Consider the following 14,453-nt stretch of genomic DNA (forward strand, 5'->3'; position numbering starts at 1 on the left):
TCACATCTCTGCCCAGCCTGCCAGGGAAGGTTCATTAACCATGGCCCGTCTTTGTCCGGCCTCCAAGCACTTCAACTCGCCACCAGCCTGGAGTTTCTCCAGCTGATCTGTCTGCGTGGTAAATAACGGTGGCAAGTCTGGCTTCCAAAAAGTTCCAGCTAGAACCAAACACCTGTTTCCTCGCTGCGCTGTCCAGAGTACTCGGCCATCTCCCATTGGGTACCTGACTGTGGTGGGCGTCGCGGAGGGTGGGATGAGCAGGGAGCCAGGCAGTGAAATGCTGTTGATAGCTTCGATGACTGACAGTCTGATGGCGGTTTCGATGAAAGCCCTGATGGCAGCTGGAAAACATTCAGAAAATAAGCAAGGGGGGAGTAGAAATTTACAGAAGAGAAACAGTATTTGCTGAGTGTCAACCGTGTGCAAAGCACCAATCACTTCAAAGTTGTTTGTTTCCAGAGAAGCAATCTGATGTGTTACGGTAATTATAATGATACAAATTAAAGATTTATTGTATATTTAAGTCGTTTTGGTCTGTGGGGAGTATGTGTAGATGAGTGCAGTGCCCACTGAAGCCAGAAGAGGGCATCAGATCCCCTGGAGCTGGAGTCACTGAGGACAGAGAGGGAGCTACAGGGAGGTGTGTACAGGAGCAGCCTGTGGAAGTGCTGGGATCCCAAACAACTGAGGCTATGGAAGGAAGGCAATAGTGGGCTCCTTCCTCCCCTACCCTGGTTAGGACTTTAAAGGTCAAGAAAAAGAAGCGCTCACAACACTAAAAGCCCTTTAGTCCTTGCAGAAGCAATGTCAGTTGATAAACTGATGTGAAAACCATTTAAGGCACAGAGAGAGTGAGAGTCAAAAGAGCCCCGAGGAGCCATCTGATGAGATCCCCTGTGAGCATTTTACAGGTGCACCGCTGAGGTCAAAGAGTTAACATACTGACTCCCCAGAATACAGGCATGGAGCTGATGTGCTATGATTAGCTTCCAAGTATTACAAAAACAGCATGTTTTTATTTTCCAAGTATAAAATGAAAATTTAAGAAATGTCTAAGTCATGCATGGTGGCACATGACTTTAATCCCAGCACTTGGGAGGCAGAGGCGGATGATGAGGTCACGCTAGTCTACAGAGTGAGTTCCAGGAAAGCCAGGACTACGCAGAAAGAAAAACAAAACTGTCTTACCACCACTATGATAATGTCTGTTCCTTAACTTACAGTTACTGTGGCTTTCCAATACTCGCTAATGTTGTCAACTAAGCAATTGTAACAGATTTTTCACGATTAAAAAATTAATCACATTTTAAATATCTAAAAAAACTGTCTTAAAACACTCAAAAAGAGGAAAAGGAAGAAGCAAAGAGAAAAAAGGAAGAAGAAAGAAAGGGAGGAAGGAAGAGAGAGAGAAATAGAGAGAGAGAGAGAGAGAGAGAGAGAGAGAGAGAGAGAGAGAGGAAGATGCCTGTGCAGCAAAGTAAAAAAGTGTGAAGGCTTAATGCTTGATGAATATTTGTGAACTTTTATAATGAAAGATCTGAATCCTCTATTAAATAAAATTATCTTCTTAATTAAAATACTTGTCAAAGTTGCTAAATATAAGGTTAACATATAAAAATTAATCTAATTCCCTCTAGACATAGTGGGACATGCCTATTATATAGTATGTGGGAGGTGGAGGCAGGATCATGAGTTCAAAGCCATCCTCAGCTACTTATTGAACTTGAAGACAGCCTGGGCTACATTTAACTCTGTCTCAATAGACAAAATAAATAAATAAATAAAATTAATCAAATTATTTTCTGTCAGCTATGTGCAGTTAGAGATGCCAATATTAGAAACCTGGGCAGTTTTAGTTGTCATGAAAATTTACATCTAGGAATAAATATAACTGAATATTACTAGTCCCAATTCCATTCCTTTTCCTGCAAATGTTATAACGTTTTTTTGCAGATGAATAAAATTCCAGGGTGTATATGTACCACATTTTCATTTTCCATTCATCAGCTGATAAACATGCTATTGCTACTGGAGTCACAGTGAACATGAATGAGTAAGTATCTCTATAGTAAGATATAGACTTCCCTGAAGGTGTACCCAGAGTGGAACAGCTGGATCCCGATGGGGGATGTCCTGATGTTTCTCTGATTGGTTAGTGAATAAAACCCTGATTGGCTGATTGGCCAGGGCTAGCAGATAAGGAGAATGCTGGGAAACATAGGCAGAGGGAGTTGTCATGTAGCACCCAGGAGAGGATGTGCAAGGTGTTCTCCAGTAAGCCAAGACCATGTGGAAATACATAGATTAGTAGAATGAGACAGCTAGCCAATAAGAGGTCCAAGCCACCAGCCAACAGTTTTATAACTAATATAGCGTCTGTGTGTTTATTTGGGGCTAAGAAGGGCAGTGGGACCCGCCAGGCCAGCAAGCTGGATCCTATATCAGGTCTGTTCTAGCTTTCTGATAAGGGTATGACAAAGTGGAATAGCTGGAGCCTATGTCAGGTCTGTGTCTAGCTTTCTGGGACCCTTCCATGCTGATTTCCACAGCAGCCCACCAGTCTGCACTCCCACCAATGTGAATACATGTGTGTCTCCCTTCCCCGCGTCTGTGCGAGCATTCGTTGTTACTCGTTTTTTCTTTTGTTTTTTAAGCAGATAGGGATGTTTTGGTTTTGGGTTTTGTTTTGTTTTGTTTTGTTTTTTTGCCACTCTGATTGGGGTAAGATGAAATCCTGAAGTGGTTTTAATTTTTCACTTCCCTTATGGCTATGAATGTTGAATATTTTTAAAATAGTTTTTAGCTGATTGTACTTCTTTTGGGAACTCTCTACTTAGTTACATGGCCCATTTTAAAAACTGGCCTGTCTTGGTGTTTAAAGTTCTTTTGCATGATCTAAAGACTAACACTCTATTAGATACACGACTGGTAAACATTTTCCCATCCTGCAGTCTGCCTCTTTACTTAACGATGGTGCCCTTTGCTACAGAGAAGCTTTTGGTCTCACAAGGTCCCATTTGCCAATTGTTGGTACTGATTCCTGCACTGCTGGAGTCAGACAGTCCTAATCTGTGCCGACAGCTTGAAGTGGCTCCTGTCTTTGAATCTTTAGATGTATTTAAGTTGGAGTAGTCTTAGAGGCTGGGAAAGTAGGAGCCATTGGGGGTATTTGAAGGAAGGGGGACAGAACACAGATTACACAGAGAAGGAAAGAGGGTAACAGGTTAAATGAGCTGGCAGTCGGGATTACCAAGGGATATGGAGAGGAAACTCACACTAAAGACCTTGGGGAAAGCCATGTGGAAACTGACTACTGTAGACGCCTCATTAAACACATACATGCAACTCATTAAGAGTTTCAACTGAGTCTCCCACTGATGGGTGGGTAATGCCCCTCTCAGATGTCACAGGCTGTTAAACAGAAAGCCCAGCCCCAGTTACGGGTTACTGTTTCTTTTTCAGTTGGCTTTCAATGATTCCCTGAGACCCTCACATCACTATCCAGCCGGCTCCCCACCTACCTGCCCCTGCATGCACCGCCCTCTGCCCTTCTCAGCCATAAATGGGACATCATATACCACATCTTTTCCCCAGGCTTAGGGACCATCGTGAAAGAGAATGAAGAAGGATTGTAAGAGCCAGGGGTAGTGGATGGCCACTGAAAAACAGTGTTTTCTGGACATGACAGGGCCGTTGCATACATAAACACAACATGACTGTAACTGCATACGCAAGATTTGCACAAGATCAAGCTGCCCAAAGCCTCCCAGCATGGATGGGAGAGAGGCTTTGGAAGTTTCACCTCTTGCTGAGGAGCTATTGGCAACTGACAGCTTCAATGGGACATAGAGCACGTTTTCCCCGGGAATGCAGGGCCCGACAGGCAGCCCACACTCCAGCAGATGGCCCTATACCCATGCACATACCAGGAGCACTGTGTGAACTCAGTGAGTGGGTTTAACACAAGAAGTGAAGGTGGAAATTAGAACTGGTGCAGGGCTTAGGGGAAGAGTCAGGGGGTGACGGGTGGATCTGATCAAAACTTATCCTAAGCACAGGTGAAATTCTCAAACAATAATACGTAAATATAACCAAAACTGTGTGTGACCTTTGGGAATGAAATTGCATTTCATTAAGGGGCATTAAAAGACAACCCTGGCAAACAGAGTGCTGGCTAGTTTTGTCAATTTGATACAAGCTGGAGTCATCTGAGAGGAGGGGGCCTCAATGGAGAAAACGCCTCTGTAAGATGTAGCTGGAGGGCATTTTCTTAATTAGTGATTGATGGGAAGAGCCCAGCCCGTTGGGGGTGGTGCCATCCCTGGGCTGGGGGCCCTAGGTTTTGTAAGAAAGCAGCTGAGGAAGCCATGGGGAGCAAGCCAGTGAGCAGCACCCTCCATGGCCTCTGCATCAGCTCCTGCCTCCGGTTCCTGCCCTGACTTCCCTCAGGGACTGGGAACTGAAAAGTAAAACACACCCAGGTGACTCTTGGCCACGGCATTTTTGTCACAGCAGTGGAAACCCTGAGATGCTCTCCTCTCTTCATGTCCCTGTTTGTTTCATTTTGCCTCCTTCAGAAGAGGAGAAACCATTTTTGTTTGTTTTACCTTTTATCTCACAAGTGTAAAGTCCAAATGAAGAACTAACAGTTACCCCAGGAACAGGTTAATATAAACTGTTTAAGTAACTCAGCTCAAATGGCTCCTTGATTTCCCGTAGCAATTCTTTTTAAGTTCACACAGTTGCTTCTCAGACTCACCTCTGCACACAGAGTGCTTTGTCAGCTCTCATTATTAGACAAAAGCAAACTTCCAAATGCAAAGGAAACAAATAGGGAACTTGTGATGAAATCATAATCAGGAAAACCCCCAAGCCCAAGAGAAAAGCTTGGTAAATCTGAAATGCATTAATAGATAAGATTACAAAATCATTAGTAATTGAAATGTCCAAGATGCTTAACTATTTTTAAAAGGCCTGAGTTTAAAGTGAGGTTAAGAGACAATTTTTAGTAAATAGAAATAAAATAAATTTAAAGTTATTTTTAGTGAGAATTTTTTAAAAGATGTATTGATTTCTATTTTATGAGTATGACTGTCTTGCCTCTATATCTGCCCATGCACTGCTTGCATGCAATTCCCACAAAGAGGGGATGAGAACATCAGGTCCTCTGGAATTTGAGTTCCAGATGGTTGTTAGCAGCGCTGTGAGTGCTGTGAACCAAGCCCAGCTCCTCTGCTAGAGCAGTAAGTGCTCTTAACTGCTGAGACCCTGTCCAGCCCCCATATATGTTCTCTTAAGAGAACAGGAAGACACACGAGTTAACGTTGCCTACAGAGCCAAATGGACCCTAAAGCCAGTCTCCCTGAATGCTGTGTTAAGTGCACAGTGTACACAGTATAGCACATCACCAGTTCTCTGTGCTGTCCAATAAACCTACAGACAGAACTTAGTAACTATGGGAAGAGAATATCAGACTAAAACCCACTTCCCAGCCCCTGGCAGATATAACCGGCTCAAAGCTGAGCATGCTGGTTTGTACCTTTAAGCACACTGGAAAGTGAGACAGTCTTTTGTAATTCTGGTTTCTTATGATTTCGTCCTGAAGGCACATATCCTTTAGCAATGCTTTTATGAAGAAGATTCACAAACAAGGAAAGAACATCAGAATTTTCACGGGGCTTTGTAAAAAAAAAAAAAAACAACAAACAAAAAAGCACTCATAATCCTGGTGTGTGGCAGGTTACTCCTATTGCCAGCACTCAGGAGGCTGAGGCGAAAGGATTGCCATGAGCTTGGAACCAGCCTGGGCTACAGTGTGACACTCTGTTCTTAAAAACACAGAAAGAAGATGATGGGAGGGGGGGGGAGGACAGCAGGGGGAAGGAACTGGGATTGGTGTGGAAAATAAAATTGTTTTAAAATAATAAAAGACTGAAATAGACTTTTAAAATGTGAAGTCTTTAAAAAAAAAACAAAAAGAAAGAAAAGAAGAAAAAAGAGGCGGGGATGCGTCAAGAAGAAGAAAGGAAAATTCTCCATGCCCCCTTCCTAGATAGTGGTCCTTGCGGAGGGAAAGGCTAGGGAGCTCCTGCACCCATGGAAACACCTGGTGTCCCTGAAACCTGTGCCATAGCAAGGCAAGCGGTGGAGAGGGAAACCACTACAAAGAAAAGTAACGAGGGACAACTAAGTAGCAGCCCACAGCGTGAAAAGAATTAGAATTCCCATACAGGTCTTTATTTCATTGACCTTTACAAAACAATTGTTTAAAACTTTCTCACATAAAACTGTTTTATGCAGATACGTAAGTAACATGTGGGAGGTCCGAATAACACCTCTCTAACAGAAGAAAGTCACCCCTGGCAATGTCCCAAGTGCTAGGTGCATGGAAGACTCATCACCATCAGGGTCCCCCAGGTTAATCACCCCCACGTCTCAGCGGTCTCAGCTGTGGGAGGGCCTTAGTCCGGACTACCCGGCTCGGCTGTGGGAGGGGCTCTGCCTGGACCATCCTTCTCAGTTTCGGGAGGGGCTTCCCCTAAACCATCCTTGTTCTCTGGCACCCGCTGTCCAGTTGCCCCCCAAGTAGATGTCAATGGTTTGTTGCCGGTTTCTGGAAGCTTCAATGACAACAGTCCACTCAGCATGGCCAGGATCCCAAATAAAATCCAGAAGAAATGTTTAAAAAAATAACAACAGTAATGACACACACAAAAGAAATGTGCTTTTTTCCCGAGGGCAATAGAGTTGGCATTGACATTAAAAGTTAGTGTGTTTGTTCCTTGCTGAGGTCTTTACGTTGCTTGTGCTAGGGTAGGAGTTCATTTTATCACCACCGAGGCTTCATCTCAATCCACTCATTCACAAACCACTGAGGGGACATGTAGCCAAGAAGCGCCAGCTCCTGCCTTAGGAAGTGGCATTAAAAAAAAGCCCCTGCATTTTTTTCTAGACCCCAGAGTATAGAGAAACCAGGGGACTAAGCCCTGAGTTCATCAGCCCTGTCCATGTTCCAGGGACTAGTATACTGTATCATCCAGTGTTATGGAGTTCCTGACCCCCTGGGAAAAGACTACAGACCCAATCCAATTATAAATAAAGAATTTATTGATTACTGCTAGCGGGACTGCAATCTCTGAGCCAAACTTGAGACTGACATAGGAAAGGAGTCCTCCCTCCTTCCCACATCCATGCTTTTTCCAGTCCTGGTGGCCGTTTCCCTCAGTGAAAACCAGTCTTAAGCCATTATAATCCACGTACCCACTCTGCTTGGGTTCTTGTCACTCGGCACCTCTGGGATCTTTCATAAGCTACTTAATATCCTGGCTGTTCACAGTTTCCTAATCTGTAACGTGGAATTAAGAACAGCATCCACTGGGGCTGGGCAAACAGCTCAATCAGTAGAGTCTGCTGCACAAGCGCGAGGATTTGAGGGGATTCCCAGCACTCACATTAAAAAAAAGCCAGGCGGGACAGCAAGCACCCATCATTCCAGCGCTGGGGAACTGGAGACAGCTGGGTCTCTGGAGCACTGCCTAGCCAGGTCAGTAAGCTCCAGTTCTGGAACACGATAAATAAGGGACCCAGAGACTGATTCTAGGATTCGAGCTTCAAGCTGAAGATCAGAGAAGCAAAGCAGCCGGTCACTAGCTTTTACCTTTATACCAGGCTGAAAGGGCTGATCCTGTTTCCTCTCCTCGGCATGGCGAGAGAATCCTGAGACTTGAGTGTCTTCCTATGCTCAGTGCGGCTGGAGAATGAATGCCTGACACTGATCACAGAAGACCCTGCTCCTATCTTTTATACCCCTCTAGTGCTGGGATTAAAGGCATGTGATCCCAGCTGCTGAGACCATCTTTGTGCGAGCTGTTTCTCTTTAGGACTGTACCACTCTTGTGTAGATCTGGGTGGCCTTGAACTCATAGAGCTCCGTCTACCTCTTAATCCCGAGTCCTAGGAACAAAGGTGTGTACCACCACCTCCTAGCTTCTGGCTGCTGGATTAGGTGTATGCCTGGCTTCTGTGGCTTTTGGCTGACTTTGCTTTCTGAATCCCCAGGCAAGTTCTAATAAATCATAAGCAATATCTCTCCACCCAGTTCAGTGAGAGACCCAGTCTCAAAATACAATGTGGAGGGCCAGCAGGGTGCATCAGCAGGTAAAGGTGCTTGTCACACAAGCCTGATCACCTGAGCCCAGTCCCCAGGACCCACGAAGGTGGGAGAAGAGGCCTGGCAATCAGAAGCTGCCCTTTGACCTCTGCACACCAGCTGTGGTGCTCATGCCCCTGTGCACACATCACAGACCACAAACATCTGTAAAAGGTGGGGAGTAGTTGAGGAAGGCACCGGGTAACAACCTCTGGCCTCCACACATCAACCTCTAGGCACACAAGCACAGGAACACATGCGTGGCGCACATAAAACAGCAGTATCTGCTACCAGGACTGCTGAGGTATTGATGTATTTAAGGCTGGGGACAGTGCCTGGCTCATCATAAACAATCCATACTTGCCTGCTGTCACTGTCACCGTCTTGTGACAAACATGTTCATCATAAACAATCCACACACACTAGCTGTCACTGTTACTGTCTTATGGCAAACATATTCAAGGTTCTTTCACTCCTGTTGTGATAGCCTATCAAACAGGACAAGTGTCTGAGTTCCCTTGCCCACCCTGTCCCCAGGTCCTTCTCAGCTCTCCTGGCCCCCTGCAGCTCACAGCCCTCCCCCACAAGCTGATCTTCCCAGGCAATCAGGGGCAGGTTCCTGTCCTGCTCTATCCCAGCTGCTGTCCTCACCACCCCTGCCCTGTGGAGCTCAGTCACTCCTCCTGCTTGCTCTTCAGTCTCCTCCAGGCTTCTTCTTCCTACAGCTCCTTAACATCTTTGCTCCTAGGGCTTTGCACCTCTGAGCTCCAGCCGTGGAGGAGCACCCACCACAGGGTCTCGACCTTGCCGTCCTACGGGCACCCTGCCCACATCGTGTTGACAAGTCTCTCTTCCACATCTGCTCCTTCTCCTGGGAGCCCTCCAGCTCCTGCAGTGACTCTTGCTGGCCTCTGACACCCACCAGGCCACCAAGAACCACCAGGGACTGTGAATATGACTTTTCCATGTGTGGTTTGAATGTTACCACGGAAGATGCTCTTCTGGGCTGTTTGCCTTCTCCCCAGGCTCTGTACAACAGCTATTAGCCATGATGCCTATGCTTTCCTGTTCCCTATGACTGAAGTAAGTGTGTGTGTGTGTGTGTGTGTCCCAGCTAACCCTTCCTGGCCCCTGTATACAGACATTGTACTCTCTGGCCCCCACAGGCTTGTAGCATTGGGGGTTCCCCTGCAGAAAAAAAAGTGATCAGGTTGAGGTAAGAATGAAATTCAGCTCAGCCAGATTTTATTTTAACCAGCATGAACCAGGACTTCTAGCATCTGGCCCAGATCATTTTACTTTAGACATATTTAAGCACAGCACAATTTTGGAAAAAGAAGTATTCAGATAACAATTAACTCAACTCCATGAGTACAACAAAGCTTCAGACAAGTTTATGTTTAAGTTCTTAGCAAGGTACATATGGCTTCATCTGTAAGATGGCTTCTTGTTGACGTAGAGACATTGCTCAAGATGAGGGTCTAGGGAGCTTGACTGAGGTAAACCTGTGGGTGTTAGGATCGGCCTGGCCCTAAGATAGCTTAGAAGTCACCGAGGCCCTTGTAAAGCACAAGTGACTTCATTCATAAGAATGGGTTTTATGGCCTAAAATCAATATTCACGATTTAGGGAGGAAAAGTCTGGAATAAGTAAAAACATAAATTCTGGAAGATATGGGTAGACCCTGTCTCATGAGGCAGCAAAGGATCATCAAGTTGTACAACTACGTCATTCTTGGCATTCCAGGAAGAGTAACTACACACCTCACTCCATTAAAGAGGTGAACTGTGTATTTAACCTTTCTAGCTTCTCTAGAGCTTATCTTTATGCACAAGACAGTTTGTCCCTCTGCATGTAGCAAAAATGCATTCAGCCCAACTTCAAAAGTCCCCATAGTCTATCACAGTCTCAATTGTTGTGGAAAATTTTTTAAGGTGTGCTACATTTTTTATGCTCTGGAACATTTTCTTAACAATGTAAACATGTGTGACTTTTGTTTATGCTGTATTTGTTTAACTCTGTGAAGCTGTGATTCCTTGCCTGTCTAAAACACCTGATGGTCTAACAAAGCGCTTAATGGTCAATTATGAGGCAGGAGAAAGGATAGGTGGGGCTGCCAGGCAGAGAGAATTAATAGGAAGAGAAATCCGGAAGGAGAGACTGAGGAAGAAGCAAGAGAGAACAAGGAGAGGAGGATGTCAGGGGCCAGCCACCCAGCCACCCAGCCAGCCATGCAGCCACCCAGCCACCCAGCCAGCCATGCAGCCACCCAGCCACCCAGACATCCAGACACCCAGCCATGCAGCCAGCCATGCAGCCAGCCATGCAGCCAGCCATGCAGCCAGCCATGGAGCAAGAGTGAAAATAAGATATACAGAAGTAAGAAAAGGAAAAAGCCCAGAGGCAAAAAGGTAGTCAGGATAATTTAAGTTAAGAAAGCTGGCAAGAAACAAGCTAAGCTAAGGCCAGGCATTTATAACTAAGAATAAGCCTCCATGTGTGATTTATTTGGGAGCTGAGTCACGGGGCCAACAAAAGAGAAAAGAGCAAAGAGTAAACCAACAACATGTTGGCATTCCAATGTAGGACTAGAGTAAAAGAAAAACCAGCAACACTCAACACTGTTTGACAGTTCAAAGTCTCTTCTGAGATTCGTGGCAGTCTGAACTGCATTTTAACAATATGCTTGGGTTTAAAGCAGGAGAGCCAATCCAACTCTAAAGCCAGCGTTAATTAGATGAATTGGGACTCAGGCATATTAGGAAGCGAAGGAATAGAAATTACAATAACAAAATAGAGATTTAGACATTGATAACACGTTGTATTATTGCATGTTTGGTGGTCCTCTGGGTAGCTATCCTTTCTTCTTTAGGTACCCATATACCTAAGATTTTTTCACTGTTCAGAACTAATTTTTCCTGTAAAGACACAAACAGAACACTTCTCTTTCCTTTGATGAGATCTCCTTACACATAACAGCATATGAGATCTCCTTACACATAACAGCATATGAGATCTCCTTACACATAACAGCATATGATAGATTATGGCCTTGTTTTAACTGTACCCCACCCCCTCACACATCAAAACCAAAGAGCAGGTCACATACTTTCAACATATAATGGCACAGGATATGCATTTATCATTCCAACGTGGGGAGAGAGAGCTTAGTGAGGAAATACTGGACCAAAGCAAGACTGAAACCCAGCTGGGCAGACTCCAAATTCTGTATCTCCATGTCTGATGTCAAAAAGCTCTTCAGAACTTTGACTGCTTCTAACTTTGTTGACAGTGGCGCACTTCTCTCTCTTGTGTTTCTGCTGCCTGTTAGCAGCCTTCCTCAGTAGGTATCCTACGACAATGGCATCTCCAACACCTTGGGGTCTCCACCACAATCCGAGCTTCACCTCGACAGCTTCACACAATGGCCTCTCTGGGCCCCCATGAAGGGACATTTCTGACACATGCCTGGCCTGGGTGGCTTTCCTTAGCTTCAGAGGAAAATTCCACAACCCCTTTTATTTTGTCCTTGACTCTAACGCTAAAATCATGTGGTTGAAGCTGCCAAGTTCTGCTGCTTGATGGAACTGGAACTTGACACCCTCATTCAAATACATTTTCATCGCTTTCTATTTTTGATGGTTTCCTTCACTGCTTACACTTTCATTTAATTCCTTTTCACAGGTTGGAGGCTTAGCTGAGTGGGGTCTTGTCCTGAGGTCACCACTCCCTTTATTTCATTTAACATCAGGCTTTTCCTTAAACTTTTTATCTCCTTGAGCACTGAACTTAGCTCCATTACACTTTATCAGCGAGCTGTACATTTTGTATTTTTCATTGCTCAGCTTGTTCCTTTTCTTTATAGATCTGCTTAACAGTGGCTACTAATAACCACATTACACAGTCAGTACTAGGCAGTCTTGAAATCTTCTCTGCCAACACCATTAATCCAAAACTCTTCAATTTAGCCTCAGGCAGACTCATTCTTCACCAAAATATCACAGGAACAGTCCCTAGGCCATGTGCTAATTTTCTTCCCATCTGAAAACCTCTATAATCTCTGGGTCATTGTAATATACACTAGTCTCAGTAACACTGCCTTCCATATTCCTATTAGTATGGCCCATTAAGTCCTACTTAAATGTTCAACTGTTTCCCTAATCCAAAATTCCAAAGTCCAAGTTCTGCCAACAAACCTCATGATCAGGCCTGTCACAACAATACCAACTCCCGGGTACCAGCTTCTGTTTCAATATTCTATTGCTGTGAAGAGACACCATCACAATGGCAACTCTTATAAGAGAAAACATTTCATTTGGGCATGCATACAGTTTTGGAGATTAAGTCCATTATCATCATGGTGGGGACATGGCGGTACACAGGCAGACATGTGCTGTAGAAGCCACTGAGGGTTCTACATCCAGATCTGTAGGTAGCAGGAGGATTGAGACACTGGGCCTCGCTTGAGCTTTGGAAACCTCAAAGCCCAGCCCCAGGGACACACTTCCTCCCACAAGGCCACATCCCCTAATCCTTGCAAATAGTGCCAGTTCCTGGTGACCAAGCATTTAAATATAAAAGCCTGTGGGAGCCATCCTCATTCACACCACCATACTCTGTCTTTTTTTACTGTGAGAGACCTTGGCTAGTAATTATTTTCTGCTAGTCTTTCTCCTTGCATGTAAATGAAGGAACTAGTAGTATCTGTTTCATACAAAAAATTAACATCGTCAAAGCACTTAAAACTAAGCCCACCTGAGTATCTGTTAAATGAAAGACCTCTTTTCTTCTAGAACCCTTAAAACACCCTTGCAAATATCCTTCTCTACAATTATTTAATTCTTTGTGTGAATCTATAGCAGTTTGCTTTTATGGATTTGTCTGTCTTCTTTTTGTGAGTTTGGCTCCTTGTTTTTGTTTTGTTTTGTTTTTTGTTCTTTGGGTTTTTTTGTTTGTTTTGGTTTTTCGAGACAGGATTTCTCTGTATTGTTTTGGAGGCTGTCCTGGAACTCACTTTGTAGACCAGGCTGGCCTCGAACTCACAGAGATCCACCTACCTCTGCCTCCCAAGTGCTGGGATTAAAAGCATGCGCCCCAACGCCCGGCCAGCTCCTTGCTTTTATTATTATTATTATTATTATTATTATTTATTTTTAAATTTAAATTTAAATTAGAAACAAGGGTGCTTCACAAGTCAGTTCCAGGTCCCTCTCCGTTTCCCTCCCCAACTCCCGTGCCCTCCCCCCAACCCTCCCAATATCCCCTCATTTCCCCAGGGAGGGTGAGGCCCTCCATGAGGTGTCCATAGTCTGTCATTTCATCCAGGGCAGGGCCTAGACCCTCCCCCAAGCTCCTTATTTTAAAGAACATTTTGATCTCTTTCTTTCCCCTCTTCCTCCTTCCCTCTCTCCCTTCCTCTAAGAAACAAAATGGTAGCTCAAAGGAGAGGCTCTCACAAAACTCCCATGCCTTAGAATGGGTGGTAGACTTTCCCTGAACACCAGGTAGCCCATGTTTTCTTTTCCTATAAACAAGTTCTCTTGAATCTTATTGCACTTAAAACTTGCATAGCCGACTTTACTCCAGTCGGTTCTGGTAAACTATCCATAACTTCAAAATCACTTGGATCAATAAGACCTGGGTATTTATTGCAGTGTTTTCTGTGCCACTGTAATTGTGAACATTAGTTTTCAACAAGATGGCATACTGCTTAATTCTCATTTCTTCAGCACTAGGCCGTTATTGGCAAGGATGACCAACGTCACTTGACTCATAAGACCATCTTTGTGATTTACTTTGTATTCGAGCATATACTTTCCCCTCTGCATAACAATTTGGAACTTCTTAGCAGTAACTCACCTCCTTTATCATGTCCTCTGTGGCCACCACGTCCTTTAATGTTTAAGTACAGGATGATCCCCAACCAAGAGCAGCATCCAGAGGGGGAGAAAGCAAGCCACACTGACCAAAGCTATTTCTCCGACTCAGAGTCAGCTGGTGAAGGAGGCTCCAGAACCCCAAAGAAGCAGACTGTCCTGAGCATGTGGGTGATGCTACAGAAGGCACTGATTTCCAGAGAGGGATTCACATACCGCTTGTGTGTACAAGATGACACTGCGGGGGAGAGGGGACTCGACACTTTATTTTTGTCTGCGGTTATACTTAGTGTATTTTACAAAAAAAAATTTAGAATGGAGTTGAAGAGAAAGTACAGTTAATAAAATGTTATCTACACAAACACAAAGACTTCAATTTGCTCCTAAAAGCCCACATAAAAAGGCTAGAGGTATTAGAGCACCTTTGT

At 44.5% G+C, this 14,453-nt stretch overlaps 1 protein-coding gene across 1 annotated transcript in view; it reads right to left on the reverse strand.

Moving 5' to 3' along the window:
- Nucleotides 1–14,453, reverse strand: part of Slc22a16 (solute carrier family 22 member 16) — a 26,716-nt gene continuing 12,263 nt past the window's right edge. Inside the window, exons 6-7 of the mRNA XM_040728347.1 lie at nucleotides 6,476–6,669; nucleotides 1–341 (exon numbers count right to left, since the gene is read on the reverse strand). Coding sequence (XP_040584281.1) covers nucleotides 1–341; nucleotides 6,476–6,669 — 535 coding nt within the window. The remainder of the gene's footprint in view (nucleotides 342–6,475; nucleotides 6,670–14,453) is intronic.

Source organism: Mesocricetus auratus, unplaced genomic scaffold, assembly GCF_017639785.1.
Source record: "Mesocricetus auratus isolate SY011 unplaced genomic scaffold, BCM_Maur_2.0 Super-Scaffold_100018, whole genome shotgun sequence".
NCBI classification, from domain to species: domain Eukaryota; kingdom Metazoa; phylum Chordata; class Mammalia; order Rodentia; family Cricetidae; genus Mesocricetus; species Mesocricetus auratus.